General features: G+C 44.8%; 1 protein-coding gene across 3 annotated transcripts in view; it reads left to right on the top strand.

The window, feature by feature from the left end:
• The window catches only part of LOC138489070 (glycerol-3-phosphate dehydrogenase 1-like protein), a 278,084-nt gene that overhangs the window by 153,537 nt on the left and 104,005 nt on the right, over positions 1-20,542 (top strand). For all 3 annotated transcript variants that reach the window (XM_069616636.1, XM_069616634.1, XM_069616635.1), the window contains exon 5: positions 13,612-13,724. In XM_069616636.1, the coding sequence (XP_069472737.1) occupies positions 13,612-13,724 (113 nt within the window). The remainder of the gene's footprint in view (positions 1-13,611; positions 13,725-20,542) is intronic.

Here is a 20,542-nt window from a genome sequence, read left to right as displayed (position 1 = left end):
TGATGCTTGTATCTGCTTAGATTCACATGCGCTCGCCCTTCCTCCCTTCTGAGAGAAGGTGCATGGATGCTTGTAGTCTTATCTTTCTATCTATCTGCTTGGATAATCTGTACCCACGCTACTCCTCATGCTACCTCATGTCAGAAAAAATACAATCTGTTGGTCCTACACACGTGAGGGATCATGGGTACAGTGGACGTCACACTAGGGATAGTATTACTGGCATGCCCTGTGTCGACGCCCATTTTCGAGTTTCGAAAAACAAACTGTAATACTCCGCAGCTTCCACTAGATGCCGGCCTATGCACAAGCATCAGAAATATGATTACGGTGAGTAATGTATCACATATATATATATATATATATATATATACATATATATGACGCCTGACGTCGCGTCCGGAGCAACAATCGAGAGCCAGACAAGACGGATCAACGGCCGAGTCGAGTTCCACTACGCTCCCTGCAAAAACGTTTTCTGGACAACGAAGCTGGAGATGAACATCTATCATGATGAGGAATATGCGAGGAGAAAAGCAATCCATGGAAATATAGTTTGCTACTTTTCGCAAAAAACTGTTCGAGTTGTACCATCATTTGCATATTTGAAAACATGTCACAAACAGTGTATTTTAACGGATACCGGGCCAGCGACATTGGTCAAATGTATCAGCTGCTCAGCACACTAAGTGATCGAACTGGCCTACAATGCCCCACACTTTGTAATAAGTCCATCCCTGGCCGATATGTCAGTCAGAGCCTGTATGCCACTCAGCACCTTTGCAAAGAGTCTTTAAAAAGCAAAAAAGGTTGAACACTGTATGACTGCTCCTTCTCCTGTGCAGCCTTAGGTAGCACATTTGTCCCTTTGCAAAAGCAGAAGGGTTGTGGAGGCTGACTATTGGGGCTGCATGGTAAAGAGGGCAGTGATGCTTATCTCCACTCTTTGTCAAGCTATTAAATGTTGCAGTGGTGTACCTGGATAACCGATGGCAATGCTCACCAAATGGTAGGCCACAACTGGCAAATGGTGTGAGTATGCAGGCTTATGATGGCAATGCCTGGCACATGTGTGCATCCTGGCATATGCAATACCTGATATGTGCTAGAAATGCAATGCTAATGATGAGAAGCCTGGGCATATGATATGTCACTACATGACCTATGATTGATGGCAATACCTGGCACGTTATAGGTACTGTTTATTTGATGGTACAATGTGGCATATTTTCAGAGTATCTTGCATATCAAGGCAATATCTGGCATTAGTACCCGGCACGTGCAGCGCAAAGGGAATACTGTGTGGTGATTGGCTCATTTGCGAGCCATACCACACGGTATTCCCAGTTACGACGTGCGTGCCGGCTACTCTGTTCCCGGCCAGGGGCGTGGCAGCCCCTCAGCCAATGTGGAGGCTCGAAACGGGGCCATCCCCGCTCCGAGCCTCCCCGCGGCTAAGAGGCTGCCTTCGCCCCCCGCCGGGGACTCGGGAAAGTCTTTTTTTTTTATTCCCTTCCCTCCCACCGCCCCCTCCCCCCATTTACCTTCTTGTTCCTGCGTCCCCAACGGGGGACGAGGGAAGCCTCCAGCCGTGTGGAGACTCGGAGCGGGGCCATCCCCGCTCTGCGCCTCCACACGGCTGGGGGCTTACCTCGTCCCCCGCCGGGGACGCAGGTACTTTATTTTTTCCCTCTCCCAACCCCACTTACCTTTTTTTTTTAATCCTTTTTCGGGAGCGGACGCACTGGGAACACTTGTGTTCCCAGCGCGGCTGCTCCCGATGGCCGCCATGGAAAGGGAAAATGGACTCCGTTTTCCCTTTCCATGGTGGCAGCCATTTTCTTGGTCGTTTTTTTTTTTCTCTGTTCTGAAACGTTTCGGAACAGAAAAAAAAAAAGCAATTAGTACCCTGGTCTAACGGGCCGGGGTACTAATGGCAATAAGACCCTCGGCGGCGGGCCAATACCGCCCACGGTAATGACCAGGGCTTTGTTAACTACGGCCCCGGGCATTACCTGGGGCGGTATTGGCCCGCCGCCTGGGGTCTTATTGCCACAGTGATGTGGGTGCCTGGGCATATGATAACAGTAGCTATTGTGCGATGGCAACACACAGGGATGTCATTTGAGGGTTGCCAGGGGTTGTAGTTGCGTCCCCTAACATCTCCCTTGTTACCTCTGTGGTCTCTTTTGCCACCCCTAAAAAAAGAAACAATCAAAAGGTGCTTTAAAAAAATGTTTTCATGGCTGTGGCTAGTGCCATGTCGCTCTTTGTTTCTGGAGTGGCTGACTTTCTTGTTCAGGCTTCTTAAAAAAAACCAGGGGGTTCCACAAGTGTTACCCTTTCAGCCTTGACCCTAAATAAGAAAGAATAGGAATAGCAAATAATGCGTCTTTCTCAAATTTTATACAATAATTGCTAGACTTCAGGTCGTGAGTCACTGATTTAGTTTGTTCTTAAACACCTCAACTCAGCCTTTAATCCTTCTGAGGTCGATAAATGAGTGCCATCACAGGTTGGGTGATATTGTAGGTATATTAGTTCTGGACTATTTGGAACTCATTCATTACCATAATCCTCCCCGGACAATACCTATTCATATTTTGTCTTTACTTTCCGTTTGCAAGACTTTGCAACTTCCTTATTCCATTTCACACACTACACAATGCACCTTTTGGCAGTTCTCATTCCTTGGCTATTCCTATGCAACAGTCCTAGAACTAAAATCCCCATAATCCTTAGAGATCAGTGTTGCTTGCACTTTTCCAGGACCAGAGAAGGAGGAGACACAGTGCCTTCAAGTGTGTTGCTCCAGGTACTGCTAATGAGAAGCACAGGGCAGGTCGATATTTAAGCAGATGTCTGCAGGAGCAAAGGGGTCTTGCACTGAGTTCGCTCCAGCCCCCTGTGCTTTGATCCTTGGATTTTGGCTGTTTCCTGTTGTTTACAGAGCCTGCTGCTGTTCCAGTGCCCTCTGCTCCCTGTGTTGCAGCCCTGCTACTCTGCCTACACTCCTCTACCTTCTGCTGTGCACCTCTGTGCTTCCTATACTGCAGCCCTGCTCCCCTGCTTGCAGTATTCAGTTCCCTGTTTGCAGCCCCCTGTTTTCTACCACCTATTATATTGCTGTGTGCCCATAGTCTGTGTCACCTGGCTTTATCTTCAGTGTTTCCAGTCCTGGGGTTCCTTGTTATCTGCCTGCAGTCCTGCCCCTCTTATTCCCATCCAGATTTACAGTTCCTTGAATTCCTTGCTACCAGTTTGCATTTCAGTCCTTGTTTTCGTAGTCCAGAGTTTCAGTCCTGAGTTTTCATGTTCCCGGTCTCTAGATCAGTCCACTGTTCCTTGATTCCCGTCCTTAGTTTCTAGTCTGCAGTTTCAGTCTCCTGTACAATTGCACTTAGATTGTTTTCTTCTTGCTTTTCCTCTTTCATTCTTGGTCTCTGTCCTGAACCTTGCCTACTTTCACTTCCTGTCCTTCCCTGGATATTTCTGTTACTGTTCTTGTCCTCACTTGTGCTTGTGTAATTCTTTTGTTCAGAGTTTGGTGCTGGGGTTCCCAGCAGGCAATCTCTCCCCCTTTCCTTTGTGGCATTTCAGTATTGTGCCATATTGTTACCAGAGTGCTGGTTCCTGTTAACAGAGTGCTGGTTCCTGCTTCAGGAGGCATTCATTGTTCAGTTCCTACTGGACCCGTACAGGCTTCAGTCTTGTGAGTACTGTTTCCTTGTTCGTGCCTTAGGGTCCAGACACAGACACCCACTGATGCTGCTCCTTTCCAGGAGCATTCAGAGTGGGGCCCTGTAACAGCAACCAGCTCAGAACGCTAGGGTTTCACCAGGCGCTGTGCAAATCTCTTCCCCCACTCTGTGCACACCTCCAGTGGGAACCTAAAGTTTTTGTCTTACTTGTACTCCCTGACCTTTTCTTTTCACTGCCTTTGTTGCCCCATCTGTAGTACTTGCCTATCCTTTCTTGTCTGCAGGATTCCTTATACTCCTGTCTCAGCCCTCAATCCCCTGACATTCTTGTTTTCATTTTTGGCTTTCTTTCTTATTAATCATTATTCTCTTTTTCCATGTTAAGATTATCCAATACTTATGATTCTCTATTCTGTCACTCTTTTACTCTTTAAACAGTTTACAGTCTCTGGTCTCTCCCTGAGACTTATCCTTTAACCTCTTCTCTGTTCCAACCTTATCTTCAGACTTTACTGTTATATCAGAATTTTCTTCTTTAATTAGACTTCCTTGGTCTTGAATTATTTTTCTATTATCATTTCAACTAAGATTCTCATTCACTCTTTGATGAATTGCTCTGATAAGTTTTCCTCTTTGAATGGCGGTGAGTATGATTGTTTTCATTAGATTCTCGTTGGTTTCTCTGGACTTTAACAATACAGTCTCTTTATCTGAACTTGGACGGGAATGAGCATTCAAATATTGTTTCCCGTTGGCTTCCATCCCGGGTCTCCCGTTTTCCTTTTACCTGTTGCTTTTAGGGATAACATCACCAGGTTTCTTATTAGTTTGAGATTGCTTCTTCTTTTCGCCAAGCTGGCTTTTTGTGTTTGTTCACTCTCCCTCCATTTGTGCCATCGTATATGGCAGCTCCTCTGTACTTCGAATTCTGACGCATTCCGCTTTGGCAGTTGCAGAGTGGTATCGGCATTGGTTTCAGCACACAGGGTCTACCACGAGTGTATTGTGTTCACGCCACCACTCTCTGTCCAGGTGTTCGAATGCGACACCTACAGCTCCGTTCTCTCCTTCTCAGTTCTGTCAGACGCAGCGTGTTGATGTCAGCTTCTTGCTTCCTCACACTAGCAGGAGGTTTCATGTCCAGTCTCGTGTCCGTGTGCAAGCCAAATCGTAACTCACAGGCTTCCCTCTCTCTCGTCTCCAGTCTCCTCCCCTTTCATACATTACATAGCCATGGGCCTTATCCGGCGCAGTGCTGTGTTCCTTTTTCTCTGTCTCCAGTGGCTTCTCTTCTCCTCCTCATCTCAGTTAAGGGGGAGCTTTCATTTAGAGGAACATTCACAGTTTCCTGTTGACAGTAACATATGCTGATATTTTCTTGACATACATCTTTATGAGATAGATTAACAGAGGTATTGTTTGAATGCTCTCTAGGGCGTTACTCATAGGAACGGGAGACCTTGTCGCCAATGGGGTACTCTTTCCCAGTGAGTTCCAACTTGCATTCACCCCGAGGGATGGTGTTGCGGAGCGGGCACACCTGCCTAGCTTCACATGGGGGGCTCCCTCTTGGTTATAAGGGACAAATTCCTGTGATTCGTCACAGTTCATACAAAAGGTTTAATAGCTCCCTGAATAGCACCCATGGATGTTACTTATGTGGTGGTAGTAGAAATAGCTGTTGGACTGTTTGTGGTACTGACTTTTGGACATAGTTGAAAAACACACAATGAAAGATGTAATGTTTAGGTATTAATTATTAGAAGACTACAACCTTTCTTCAACGGTATTAAAAAATCCACCCAACTGTCAGAGTTGGGTGGATTTTTTAATACCGTTGAAGTAAGTTACCAGTTCCAACCATGCAGGGGTGTTGCTTGGTCTGTAAAAGATCAGGCTATGCTAATTTTGGGACTGGGGGCTAGCTAGCCTTTTTGGTTGTAACTCCTGAGCTTCCATCCCAGGGCTACAACCAAAAGACCCAGGGCTATAGCCCTGTCAGCCCCCCCGTCTCCCAGCAACGCCTCTGCAACCGTGGAATTTTTAGAAATCCTTTCTACTCAAAGTTTACCACAAGCAGAGGTGGTATTTCTGAAATACCTCCAGTGCTATTTCAGAAAGACCTCCGACGACGACAGTGTGCTTTTCCAGCATCAATGTGAAGGGAGAAATGGATTAAGTACAGCAGTGACTCATATCACTACTGTTGATTTTCTTTATGCAAAAAAGGGTAAACTCTGGCCCTTTTATGCATTATATGGCTATGGTGGTGATCAGAGATGTTCACCTTTTTACCCCCTCGACATGCCGATTTGTAAAACCCTTTTTCCCTCTATTGAAGGGAAGCACCTGTAATTACATTTTATACAGAAATAGAAAGATTTAAAAAACGTGGTGCCAGTTTGGATTTTTTTCCCTGCACCTTTCAGGTGGAGTAACAAATAGGTGGACTGTCTGCAGAAAGTCTGCCTAATGTCACACCGCCGGTATTCCCATGGAATACCATCAATAGTATTTGAACACTCTGAATTGGTGGATGGTAAAATCAGTGGTATTTACCAACTACGGACGATTTTACTGTTGCCACACAACTCTGTCTTGTCCAGAACACTCTTCTCCTATGTGACCAACAAAAGACACACATGCAAATCAACAACAGATTCAGATATATAGATACAAAGTCACATGTACACAGATACATCCTTCCACCTATACCTTAAACTGTCACAGATACACTGAAACAGATTAAACCAGTCACAGAAGTTGAAACACGCACACACGCCACCTTATTTGAAAACACACATAAATATAATAGCTCGTTCTTGCTCATTCTCCTTTACCAGGTCCAAGGCGTATTCCCCTTGCTGTTCTCTCTGCTTCCGGGAGTTAAAATATGTAGCCGACTTTCTAGGAAAATTCAACTTGGGAGCACAAAAAAGCCACGTCCCCTCGTCCTCTTTCGCTCTTCATTAGCCAAGTGCAAACCTCTTTTCCGCAATTACCAGCAAGACTCCGATCACAGCTTTTTGTCCTGTCTGGCAGAGACTGACTCGCAAATTAAGGGGGTCTAGTGTCTAACTGTAAGTCAGGGCAACGGAAGGTGGTGCGGGGCAAGGAATGGGCTTGGTGTGATGGGCAATTAAAGGGTGTGAGGGGCAAGGAATTGGTGAGTGAGCAATGTGGGAAAGGGAAGGAGGTGCGTGCAAGGTAAGAGAAGAGGATGGAATTAATAGTTAAAGGATGGAGCAAAGGAGGAATGGAGGTTTGAAAGCTGATTGTAAGAAATAGGGTGGCATTGAGAATGTGGTGCAAGGGAAGGACGCCAGAAGATGATGGGTAAGGAAAATAGAGTCAATGACAGAAGTACACATCTGGAACGGTAGATCTTAGCAACAGCCAACCTGCTGACCTATGTCTGTCCTGCATGCCACTGCACCCAATTGTGGGACTGGCTTGACCCATTTCCTTTTTATGACTTAAGTGATTTATACTTACCTTATGAACATATGTTTCAATTAATGCTTCTATTGCATTTTTTCAGGTTGCTTTATCATATGACTTGGTGCTTTGAAAGTACACACACAGTTGTATAGACTAAGGTTACAATTATAGTACATTTTCATTATAATTATAATTGTAATCTGTTTCTCAGATGTATTTGCCTCAGGATACAGATGATTAATAGATGTCCCCCTTGTAGATACATTTGTGCTTTGAAAACCAGATTTATTAAAACGTATACTAGTTTAGCCCTTGGATAACAACTGTACAAAAAGCATTTTTTGTTTCTAATATTGAAGATGCAATAGGAGAAGATGAAGCCTCCCTTGTTTTCTGAATTGGAAACTGCAGGACTAGGAAGTCTGGGCTCAAATCCCCACCTTCCACACTTCATATTTTGTGTGATCCTGAGCAAATCACTTTTTATCACTGTGCCTTATTTTCCTTGACTATTTGTAGAGAAAGCCTCATTCATATGGGTTTATGCTTTATCATGTTATTGTATAAATAATTTTAACAATTTATGGTAAGCATACTGGTGAGAAGGAAGGATGGCAAGTGAGGGTCTTATGTTCTGGGGCGGGTACACAGGGTGCAGGTATGGGTTTTCTGCTGTGGGCTGCGGAGGCATGAAGCCAGATATGGGGCCTTTGCCATGCCAGCTCATGTTTGACTCAGAGAGAAAACCCAGACCCCTTGGTTTAGCAATGGCTCTGCTCTACTAATACATTCTCTAGCTTTCCCACCTATTTACATTGTTCTAAATGTAAAGCTGGATTGGCATGGGAGGAGATGTAGCCTGGTGTCAAATCACAAACTGTAGCACGTTGAAGACAGTGCTCAAATCCCAGATTTCCATGTCCCCAATTATATTATCCTGGTGAAATAATTTTATTATGTTTGGTACTCGAGAGGGTTTCCAGGGGTCCGGCTCTCTAAGAAACCACAAACATAACTGGAAAATATGTCGCATGAAAGGAAAGTAATGTTTATTATACATACTTGACAATGCGTGGGAGAGGTTGGTATTGAGATCACTTATTCTGGAAGTTGGGGCCGTTGCACTGTGGGCCAGAAAAGAAAACCTGCCCCCCAGGCCAAATGTTCCCAGTCCTCCCCTGCTTGGAAGGCAACCACAGAACAATGACACTCCTTAGTTGGTAACTGAAACGGCCTGTCCCCTTTCAGAGCTGTTTGAACTGGCTTCCTACTCCCAACTTACTGCCTACATTTGTATTCTACGGGATGGCATGTGTCACCACTATGCCTTGTATTTGGCTGTGGAATAAGACATAGTTGCTCCCACCCTGCATTGGAGCTGATTCGCAGCAGATCCCTTGGGCTTCACCAGTCTTTTTACCCTGAACTTCTTTTATCATATGATGCCTGTACTAATGCTTAGGTCAAATACTTAACATATCTATATTTTCCCTATCTTTTTGCAGCAAGCACGTAATAGACATGTGTGCTCTGTACAAATAGAATGAATGAATTCAACAAATATCTCAGCATATCAAAAGAGCAGGAATAGAGGCATGCTCCCACCGGATCTCAGAGATGCTATGATAGTGGTGTTACCGAAAGAGGCAAAAACTGAGGGAGCAATGCTGGTCATACAGACCCATATCTTTAATTAATATCAAGACCAAAATCCTCGCCAAGACCTTAGCAAGTCGATTCAGTGAAATCATATCTCATATAGTGAAAGAAGAACAATGTGGGTTAATTCCCTAACAGGTCCACTAGGCGAAACATCAGAAGCTTCCATCTGGTCCTGGGTGTGTGAGGTACAAAGAGAATTCAACGACCACTGGACATCTTAGAGTTGGATGCCCAGAAGGCCATCGACTCCATCAAATGGGTATACCTGCTGGCGGTACTGCAGAGAATGGGCTTCGGAAAGGGCTTTAGAGTCCAAGCATTATACAATGGGTTGACAGCGCTGGTAAGGGTTAATGATATGGTCTGTGAAACCTTTGCGCTGGCCGGGGTACCGGGCAAGAGTGCCCACTTTCACCCATGTTATTTACTCTAGCAGTGGAGCCTCTAGCAGAATGGACCCGAGGGACTCGGTACTGTTAGGATTCACATGGTCAAGAGGAAAGGAAGAGTGGATATCATTATGCGCAGATGACATCCTGCTCTATGTGACTGATCCGGAGAGCTCTGTACCAAGAATCATGATCATCCTTGAGGAGTTTGGCTTGTACTCCGACTAGAAGATCAATTGGGATAAATCCATCCATTATCCAATGGAAAGGGGGGTTCACTGGAGACGGTACCCACTGCTGAAAACGGAGGAGAACAGATTCCAGTGCCTAGGGGGGCTTGTCCAAAAGAACTAGTTGTCCTTTGCCGAGCTGAATCTTAACAAAACGTCCAGCAGTGGATGACTCTCCTGATCTCACTGATGGGCAGGGTTACGCTCTATAAGATAGTGACACTGTCCAGATTATTGTATCTGGTCCAACATGCTCCGCAAGCAATACAGGCAAGGGATTTTGATAGGGTTAACAAAACATTAAGGGAGTTCTTATGGGAACGGGAAATGCCCATGGAAAAGTTGGACAGGGGTTAGGGTTCCTGAATTTGTGGCCCTACTATTGGGCAACACAACTGCCCATAGCGAACGGATGGGTGTACTGTGGGGGTATAGATTTCCTGATAGATACCGAAGTTGGGGCTGATGGGTAGGAGCAGTTGGGAGGTGCCCATATATGGGAACATACAAAAGGTGGGGTGCTTGCCATTCATGATAGCCATGGGCTTGGTCTGGGTGCAAGCCCATAGGTATTTAGGATGGGAGAGGCTGCTCACGCTGGCGGCAAGAATATGAGGGAATCGGCTCATTGTGGGAATCCAACACCTGCGATGTGAAGGGAAATGGAAGACCGTAGGAATTAGGACAGTGGGGGGATGCAGTGAAAACTGGGGTGTTAGGTCTTTTCAGGAATAGAGGGGAGAATGGGGTTGAACAGACAGGAGCACTACAGACACTTACAATTTAGGCATGCTCTGGAGCTACACACAGGTAGAGGGAAAGAGATCCCACAGACCTCCCAAATGAGCGACACGTATTGGACGGGGAGATTAAGGAAAAGCAGATCTCAAACCTCTAGAAGGCATTAGATCTTAACTCAATGGTACAACTAGATGATTTGAAATAGAGATGGGTGGAGGATCAGGGTACATAGATGAGGATGAATTGAGGGAGGCACTACAATACCCCAGGGAGGTGACAATCATAGCCCGCCTGAGGATGATTCAATTTGAATACCTGCACCGGGTCTATCATTCCAGGGACAGACTAAGGAGAATGGGTAAAGGGTAGGATGACACTTGCCCTAAATGCAAGACGTACAGCGGGACCTATAGTCACATGGTATGGCAATGTTTGAAGCTGCAGATATATTGGGGGAGAGTTCAGCGGGAAGTAGAAGGGGCCTGTGAGAGGCCACTATGCTTGGACCCCAAAGGAGCGTTGCTCAGGATCTGGAGGCAGAAGGAGGTGGACAGATATGATAGGTGCTTCCTGAATATAGCGTGCATAGTGGCTAAGCATGCTGTAGCAGAGAAGTTGATGAGCCTGGATGAGGTTGGATCAAGTAGTGTACAAGAACAGAGGCTGCCCGCAAACATTTGAGAAGATTTGGGGGAAATGGTGGTATAAAGGGGGAGGGTGACTACAAGGTGGAAGGGGCAGGGAGGAAGGGTGTGAGGATAAGGGGAGACTGGCTCAGGGGGTAAGGACTGTGGAGAGATGTATAATAGAAGCGGGAAAGGATGGAAGCTTTGGAACAAGGGATGCGATTGTCAGTGCTTTAATGTTGACTTGACTGGTACATCTATGCAAAACCTTATGAAAAATTGTTTAAAAAATAAAATATATCAGCATATTTTGGTAATATGTAAGAAGTCGTATAAGTAGCAGGTATATGGTGGCAACAAATACCTTTTCACACTGCGAAAGCCACATTTTTTAATCTATTTTGGCAAGGGTATCGTCACAGGTGAGAAGCAGAGAAAAGTGTAGAAATAACCTTGAACCAGGAGATTAGTGGTTAGGGTTATCCACTAAGAGTGTTAGTAAAGCCAATGATAGAAAACTTGAAGGGGGCAGTGGGAGCAAGACTACAGCCAGTATTCAACATCTGAACATGCTTTGGTAATGCATTTGTTTAAAAATTATTTTAGTATTGATTAACATTTTATTATAAAATATGTGATATTATACATGCCCATTCAGAAAGACTGTATTTGATGGTGATCTTAACATGCAGTTTCGGTCTCTACACTAATAGTTACAACCAGGAAAGGAGGCCCCTCTGAATAGCTAACAGTGACTGACTGCTTTTTAAAAAAACAATTTTATTTGTGTTTGATGCAAAAGCACCTTTGCAAATATAAGAGAAATAATTACATAATCACAAATTAAGGGAAAAGGAAACATAAAATCTCATAAATTACACAATATACAAACAAATAAAATTACAATGTGTAAAATCATCATACATTCATTACAATTTCATAATAGTTTTCTGTGCTTCTATCCTCCATCAATCGTATCGATGTGACTTACATCTTGATATTATTCAAACCTTCCAAGCTGTCTCTTAAGATCAATAGCTTGAACATGACATAAGCTTGTGGCATACTTAAATACATTCTATATATGAGGAATATTACTGATATGCATTCTTGATATTTCGTTCCTCAAAATCACTGAGTTTTAGCTGAATACAGTCGATTAGACGTACCAAAGAAACTACTCGGGTATTGCTACGTCCCCACATGCAACTCACCCATAATAGTTTGCGAGAAAAGCAGAGGGCAGTTATTTTCCCATAATTAACAATCTCTGATTTTCAAAGAATCTCAAAATACTACTAAATGCTTTAGTGTCTCCAATTCAGTAATGGTGTCGCAAAAGCGACAGAGGCCATCATTTTCAGTGTCTTTGTTTTGTTCACAGTTTTTAAGACGTACATTGGTGAGAAACAGGTTAAACCTAAATCTCATATAAACATTCCTTGCTCAATTGCAAGGAAAGCATGTTAAGTATGGCATACAAGGATGTTTCTTGTGTCTAAATATTGCATATTCTGCGTAAAATCTATATAAGGCAATTTGATTTGATGTGAGGGCCCAATCAAGTTGAACAAGCTTCTTCTTCACAAGCGCTGGACGATTAGTTAGATCTACAGGATCCAACGCCACAGCTGCAAGCAAAGTCAACAATTGATTGTTGAATCGTGAAAGCGACTTTGGTGTGGAGTTTGCAAGCATTTGTGCTAAGTCGTCGTATAGGGAATTAGGAGGAGGATAAAGCATTTTAGCATAATTGCTGAGCCTTCTCCTTAAAAGCTTTGAGGCCAATGAGGACAAACCCAACTCATAAATAACTATAACATTGGGCATGCTCTTTGGTATGCCAAGAACAGTTTTCCAAATTAGCCCTTGAATTTTGTTAAGGATTTTACCAATGTCGAGTAGGCAAAGATCAAGCCCATACAGGATGGTAGACTCCACTTTTAATAAGTAGAAGTCGAGCAGGGGTACGAGCGAGAATTTGAAGTGTTTGTAATAGATAATCTTCACTTGTGCTATCAATGGGGCAATTGTAGTAGATAAAGAGCTATGCCACATCTTTAAAGAATTAGTATTCGTGAGATGATAACCTAAGTAAGTCAGTCCCGACGTGCGGTCGATTGGATTATTTTCGATGTTCCACTGAAATCTCACTATTTTAGTCTTACTGGAAGTTACAAGAAAGTTAGATTTTGCAGAGTTCGTAACCAGATTGTGTTGTTTGCAAATGGGGAGATGCTTTTCCAGTCAGGTATCTCAGGAACAGAAAGCAGTGTTAGGTTCAATTTGAGTTTCTGGTGACTACTGTGGTGATTCGTCCAGGAGCTGACCAGAATGTCATTGGCGTACATGTCCAATTCTAGATATTACCAACTCAGTCAGTTGCTCTTTTGTGGGTGTATTTGAATTCGGTTTTGTTGAGCGCAAACCTAGCTGGAAAGCAATGGGTTGCTGTATAAGCTTACACATATATTTGGTGTGGAATTACTTTTGATCATGTACAATGGTCAGTGGAGGTGCAGAAGGGCTGATGTTGTCCGTGAGAAGGATATAAATAAGAGGCATTAATGGGCCTCATTACGAGGTTGGTGGTAACCCGCTGGTGCCTTCCTTGCCTCTTGAATTGGCACGCTAAATTGAAAGTCTGGTCCTTAACTGTTTGTGGATGGGTATAATAAATGTGGTTGTGTTACATGCCTCACGTTAGTAGATATGTATGTTATCCCATCTATCCCTCAGTAACCTCAATACTGTGCATGTTTTCCCTTACAACAATTTCATATTTGGTTGAAATTGTACTAATCATACTTTCTTTTTGCAGGATGTGTAAATAAGCAGCACGGTCTGATCTTCAAGGATTTATTTCAGACCCCAAACTTCAGAATCACCGTCGTTGAGGACTGTGACACAGTAGAACTCTGTGGAGCTTTAAAGGTTAGTTCATTCAAATAGGCTTGTAACAGGAGATAAGCATTTATGGTACCAGTGCAAACATTTTTTTAAACTTCATTTTGATCATTTTCAGTGTATTGGTAAATCAAGATAGGATATTCATTATAAAATCAGACAGTGATGGTTGGAAATGCAAAAGTCAAGAATTCTATTTCTTTTGCTAACAATTCTTGGCAATTGAAGAAGAGCTGTGAGCAAATCGGACTCGACCCCACCAACTCTGCACGACAACTAAAGCAACCTGGGACATGTTTTTGACCATATTCAGATTCTTCGGTGTGGTGTCGTTTAAGCTCCAGCCATACTTTGCTGGCATGCCCCATGTGCTTGTGAAGGCTTTCTAGAAAAACGAAAAGTGACAGATGGAAACACTTGAGCCAGTGCTGTTTAACGATTGGTAATCCTGTTACATGTTGGCAGAAGTATTTCTATGCTTCACCTTTCAGTTTTCTCCTATTTCTAACTATGCTTGCAATGAAGTTGGATCTAATTGAAATCCGTATCCACTGACAACAGATGGGGTATTAAAAAAATACTCCCTTCATCTTTAGTTGTAATTCAGGACTAGTGTCTCCAGAGTTAGCTCATTCATTGAAATTCAAGAATATCAAGTGCCATGCTTCTACTATGACTAATGGATGTCACAAACAAGAGCTGGAAGGCAGTGCCACAGAACTAAAGTTGGAGGCTCCTCTGCATTTGCCACACAAGTGACTATTTCTTGCATTTTCTTTTCCATACTATATTTTGATTTTGCAATTTACTACACAATGGGCCTCATTACACGGATGGCGGTAGGGATTTACCGGTACCCGTAAAATACCGGTACCGGTAAATCCCTACCGCCTTACTACGAGGTCCCTTTTCGGGTTGGGCGATTTAACGCCTGCTTTTTGCAGGCGTTAAAATCCAACCCGATAAGGGACCTCGGAGCAATTACGGCACCGCAAAATTGCGGTGCCGTAATTAGCGCCTTCCCCATTCCCATAGAGCCCTATGGGGCAGAAATGGGAATGGGGAAGGGCAATGGTGGAAGGGGGATTTACCGCCCCTCCAACCTTGGAATGGGGCGGTAAATCCCCTTTCCGCCAAGGCGGTGCCGGTATTTTACCGGCTTGAGCCATGGCGCTAATAGCGCCATGGCTCACCGCCTACGGGGTAATGAGGCCCCATGTCTTCATGATACGTTAGGGAGTCAATTATCGAAGTAACGGACGTAGCAGGAGCATTGGAAACGGGAACAGACTTCACTGATGGTGTTTCAGAACAGTTCAGGCAAATAGACTGACCCAATGTAAATTGTCCCCGCTTATCCGGATTGTCGAAGGACAAATCAGTTTGACTAAAACTGTCATCAACCCTGTTAGAAGCCACAAGTGCTACTGACAAAATCTGAGAATCAGAAGAGCAAGGTTTGCCAGCTTTAAATAAATGATTTCTGAACATATTCCATCCAGGCCATAAAGTCATTGTTACGCTCACCTGATTCCCACGGGGGCGTCGATCTGGACTGGCCTGCTGTTGCTTCCACCAGAGTAACACGTAGAGGCGAGATGACAGATTGGACAGACCCACTTAGCTTCGTTTGTTGGATTCGTACGAATATCCTTCTGCAATGGAGAAAGGGAATTAACCTCCCATAATCTGAGCGTTAACCCGCCTTCCCACTCCCTTGTCTGCCCACAGAACACTCTTGAAGTTCCCTCTAAATCTCAGCTGAAGATTTGGAAAGATGAGCTCTCCATCCTGCGTCGAGCGCAAGGGCGCGTAGACGACCAGTTACTTCACTGGCGTGGAGGAATTGGTGAGTTCCAGTATTGACTCTAAGTCCAATTGTTCGTAAGAGTTCAATAGTCTGATCTTCACTCTGCCAGATTCCTTGCAGGTTGCGGATTAAACCACCAGAAGAGTTTCAAGTGGCAATTGGTAAGATCCTAGTAAGTCTATTGTGGTTCTCGCCTTTGGGCCCGGGGTACAGCGATGATGCAGAATTAACTGCGCCGACCCGAAATGAGGTGAGTACCCCCCTGTGGTAAATCAGGTAAGTCTTTGGGGTTAGGTTGTATTGTCCTTGTTTTTTCCCCTTAGGGGCCGGGGTGCGGTGGTGATGCGGGATTGACTGCGCCGACCCGAGATGAGGTGAGTACCCCCCTGTGGTAATCAGATAAGTCTTTGGGGGTGATTTGTATTGTCCTTGTTTTTCCCCTTAGGGGCCGGGGTGCGGCAGTGATGCAGAATTGACTACGCCGACCCGAGATGAGGTGAGTACCCCCCTGTGGTAAATCAGGTAAGTCTTTGGGGGTGGTTTGTATTGCCCTTGCTCACCTATCTGTTCTTGTCTCCCCCAGGTGTTGAAGAATGGTCTGGAGATGCTGGATTTGCGATGGAGTTAAGGAATGCAGCCCCGGTTGGTTAGTTCAGCGCGGCTCTGCGAGGTGCGTGGCAATACACCTGAGAAGGCTTCTCTCTTCCAGATCGACGATGTGCTGGATCAAGGATTCAGGTAAGGGTTTTGTTCTGACCTCTTCTCCTTCTCCTTTTCTTGTTCCAGGTGTTCCAGGGCTGAAGCGGGCGTGGCTGAAGACTGGAGCTGCTGAAGACACGGTGAGCGTTATGCTGCAGCAAGCAGAATAACGCGAAGCATGTGTGGCTGTCCGGGTGTGGCTTAAATAGCCTTGGAAGAAGTCCTAGGTAAGTATTCTTCCACAGCCCCACCCGAGAGGAAAGGAGTCCCTGAGGTAAAGTAGTCCCTTTAAGCCTCATTTGGCTTGTGGCTTCGTGCAGCATGGTCTACATCAGGTAGGTATGCAGCATGGTCTGCAACAGGTAAGATTTCTGTAATGAGCCTGGCGCCCAATGGCGCCAGGACTGACTTTATTCTTATGAGCCTGGCACCATAGGCGCCAGGACTGTAGCCAAAGAGCCCCTAACTGGGGTTTTTGGGCATGCCTCAAGTGGCACGCTTCCGGGGTTGCGGGCCTGGTCTGGCTTTCCGGGGGCAGGCATCGTGACAGTCATTAAGATTGGTACAATTATTAAGTTCAGAAGGGATTTTAGCTTGATAAAGCTTCCACGGCCCAGAAGAGGATTTTTGCTCAGAATACGAGCCTGATGATTGAATGAAGTCTAGATTGATAGTAGAAAAGACTTTACTTGGCCTTGTCTGGCACTACAGATGCTCAGATCCCTTAGTGGATCTGGATTGGCATACAATCCACTCAGTCTGATTGAAGGCAGAATTTGAAGGGGCGAACATCAATCACTCCCCGCCCTCACTGTCAGTGCTTTCAGGAGAGAAAATCCTCTCCAGCCTACTAGTTCATAGCAAAAATACATAGTTAATTCCAATTAAGACACCCACTCCTAGTCTAAATTGTAAACCCACCATCTTTGAATAGGCACAGTACATATAGTCCAAAAAAGGGGTTTGAAGAAAAAGGGAATCATGGATCATAGCCCCATATGCCAATTATGTACAAAGTCACTGTAATCCCAAACCTCTAGGACTTCGTATTTATTAGGAATAAGACAAACATGCAGAATAGAGCCAGTGTAGGTCCTGGAGGGGAGACTATGTCAACAAACTTCAGTCCACCAAAAGACTACATTTAGACTTACAGCACCAACTCATTAAACTCCTAGGAAAAATGAGGTCAGTAACAATTTGCAACAACACATTGTATAAAGACATTTCTCATAGGTAGGAGTGTAATGCAAGACTTTAATCATACATATACAACATGATCTGAGCATTTAATTGGTGTCAGAGGATATCAGACAATAGAATAAATTATACATGTCCCAGCTTAGAGAGATCAAGGTATTGTACTATGATACTTCGGGTTAAGAACATTGTTTCGTCTACAGTAACTGTCAACCTTGCACTCAAGCTCGCTGTTTGTGGACTTCTTTAAATCATAGGTTCTCCATCAGCCAGAGTGGTCCTTACTCTTGGTGTTCCCAGGGCTGTACACAGGTTATGGCACTACAGGGCGTGGGGGTGGAGGAGTTGATTGTAGCTGGTTAGAATAATAACATGCATTCAGCAAACATTATTGATTAGCAATAGCTTGTTCCAGTTCCCATCTCAGGAAATGTCCAATTGCTCCTGGACAGCGGGTCTTTGGCCCAAGGGTATTCAGATACCCTGAGAAGGAGATCAATAGGCTCCCAACTATAACAAATGGTAAAGCTAATCACCTACCCCTGCCAACAGATGTCTTCCAGGGGCAGAATTTGCATGAGTCAGTTTCCCCCTGCTTTCGAGGGAAGCTCCAGGTTAATCTCCCCAGCTCAATAAAGTTCGAGATTTGGAGCATTTACTCTGGGGAGATAAATTGACATCTAGGTGCAAGATTATGGTGACAAGACGGGGCAGTGAGGTATAAATACCAATCTAGGCTTTATTTCTCCTTGGCTCCCTCCCCAGTATTTGGGGTTGGTGGGTTTCTTTTTCCTTTGGGATAAACCCGAGCTTGGGAAATGGATCCATTAACTCTCTCAAGATGGGCCATTCAGTATTCTACTGACTCTTGTAGATCGCTGACAACCCGGTCCCCCTCCACATCCACCGGCAAACCACCTTCTTCCGTATGTTTGCTCAGGGGACCTGCATATTAAAAGTCTAGACCTAGGTGGTCAGAGGCTATTCCTAAGGAGGGCCTAGGTAGACCCCAGTGTTCAGGGTGTTCGAATTTCAGAGAATGTCCCTGGGTCTTCAGAAAATAATGGGTCCCCTAATGTTTTTGTAGATTCCTCAGCAATACTTATAAAACAAGCATCTATAGGACCCTCTGAGTGAACACCTCGGATTGCGTGGGTTTGGCCTACCTTGGAAATAATAGCCGTCTGCTTCTGTGCGCTGGAAGTTGAGTGCCAGGGAATATGTCCCAGGATCACACTTTCCTTTAGCCCGATTTCCATGGTGTTTTGATTCTTCACCTTTTCAATGGGACGGGGTTCCCTTAACTCTGCTGTCCCAGTGTTGGACCCGGTCGTCAATGCACAGTGGGTCTAGGGATCACCACAGTACTTCCTTCGTATAGCAGATAAGGTTGGGATCTTCCATATCCTCCCTCAGCTGCCTCTAAGGATCTGAGATATCCACTGCACTCAATTGCTCCCTGTGGCCCATTTTCACTGGCCGGTCTGACACCGGCTCCATAGTGCCCTCAATCAATTTAACACACTATTGGATTTGTGAATGGCAAGTGTGCCTTATATCTAATTGCATTTGTGGATCACTTAAGGTGGCAGGTGTGTTCATTGTCCTACATCACTCTGAATACTCTTGCTGGTCTTACACTCTGCTGCGCATTGGACACTTTTTCTGTTTCAGTTAAATTTGAGTCGCATTTTGCTGTGGCCCAGGGCTCCCTGTATTCTTGTAATCCTCTGATTCAGAGACATTCAATTCAAGTTTTACCGTATCAAGCAGAGGATTTTGGTCCTTCTGTACAGGATCTTTTGACTAGAATCCTTTTTGGTGTAATGGCAGTAACATCTCTCCCGCTCTCTATCTGGCTGGGATTTGGTAACATCTCTCCCTCTCTCTATCTGGCGGGATTTGGTAACATCTCTCCCTTTCTCTAGCTGGCTGGGATTTGGTAACATCTCTCCCTTTTTTCCTCTAGCTGGCTGGGATTTGGTAACATCTATCCGTCCCTCTCTCTATCTGATGGTGATTTGGTAACATCTCTCCCTCTCTCTATCTGGCTGGGATTTGGTAACATCTCTCCCTCTCTCTAGCTGGCTGGGATTTGGTAACATCTCTCCGTCCCTCTCCCTCTATCTGGCTGGGATTTGGTAACATCTCTCCCTCTCTCTAGCTGGCTGGGATTTGGTAACATCGCTCCCTCTTTCTAGCTGGCTGGGATTTGGTAACATCTCTCCCTCTCTCTATCTGGCTGGGATTTGGTAACATCTCTCCCTCTCTCTAGCTGGCTGGGATTTGGTAACATCTCTTCATCCCTCTCTCTCTATCTGGCTCGGATTTGGTAACATCTCTCCCTCTCTCTAGCTGGCTGGAATTTGGTAACATCGCTCCCTCTCTCAAGTTGGCTAGGATTTGGGGCTGCCGTCTGCCAGCATGGTGGTCAGCACAAGGGGTAGACAGTATGATGACTTAATACTCAATGCTTGGTTCATCCTCATGGAAGTAAAGTCTGTGAAAAGGAACACAGAAAGGGGAGCTAAGGGTCCCATTGCTTACTGTTAATCTCCATGACTCCCAGTCCATGCCTTCCTGATCAGAGTCCTGCATTCCCTTCCCCCTCACAGCTCGAACATATATTGCTTGGTAAAAGAGTCAGCGGTTGTGTAAGGAGTCTCGGAGGGCCATAGGCCCAGGTGCTGTGGGTCACAATTGAAAGACTGGCCACAAAAGCCAGGCAGTGGGTACATTACAGAGGGTTTTCTTCTAAGCTTAGATAGAGTAGTAGGTAAGGTGCCCCGGGAGCTGATGCCAGTGAGGCCAGTGGCAAGGAAGACCTGGGCTCGGGGTAATGAAGATTACAGGTTAGTAATCCGGCCATTATATAAGTAGCTGCGTGTTCATATGTAAAATGTAGGAATTCTCTGCATGCTCACAGAGGTTTCTCAATGCGACAAACAATGTGTTTTCATAGCGCTTTAAGATCTATTGAATGATGGGGAACTTTTAGACTAATGAATTGATTTATTTTGTTAATCCCTTCTTGCCACTTTCCCACCTCTTTACTGCTCTGTGTTTGAGACAGAGTACAATGTGGAAAGGCTAGCAAGAAAACCTTTTACGTATCAGGCCCCAATGGCGAGATATA

The sequence above is a fragment of the Ambystoma mexicanum genome, chromosome 9 (genome assembly GCF_040938575.1).
Source record: "Ambystoma mexicanum isolate Mex_15411 chromosome 9, UKY_AmexF1_1, whole genome shotgun sequence".
In the NCBI taxonomy this organism is placed as follows: Eukaryota; Metazoa; Chordata; class Amphibia; order Caudata; family Ambystomatidae; genus Ambystoma; species Ambystoma mexicanum.
Note: the sequence above shows the minus strand (reverse complement) of the source record. Positions and strands in the feature narration are given on the sequence as shown.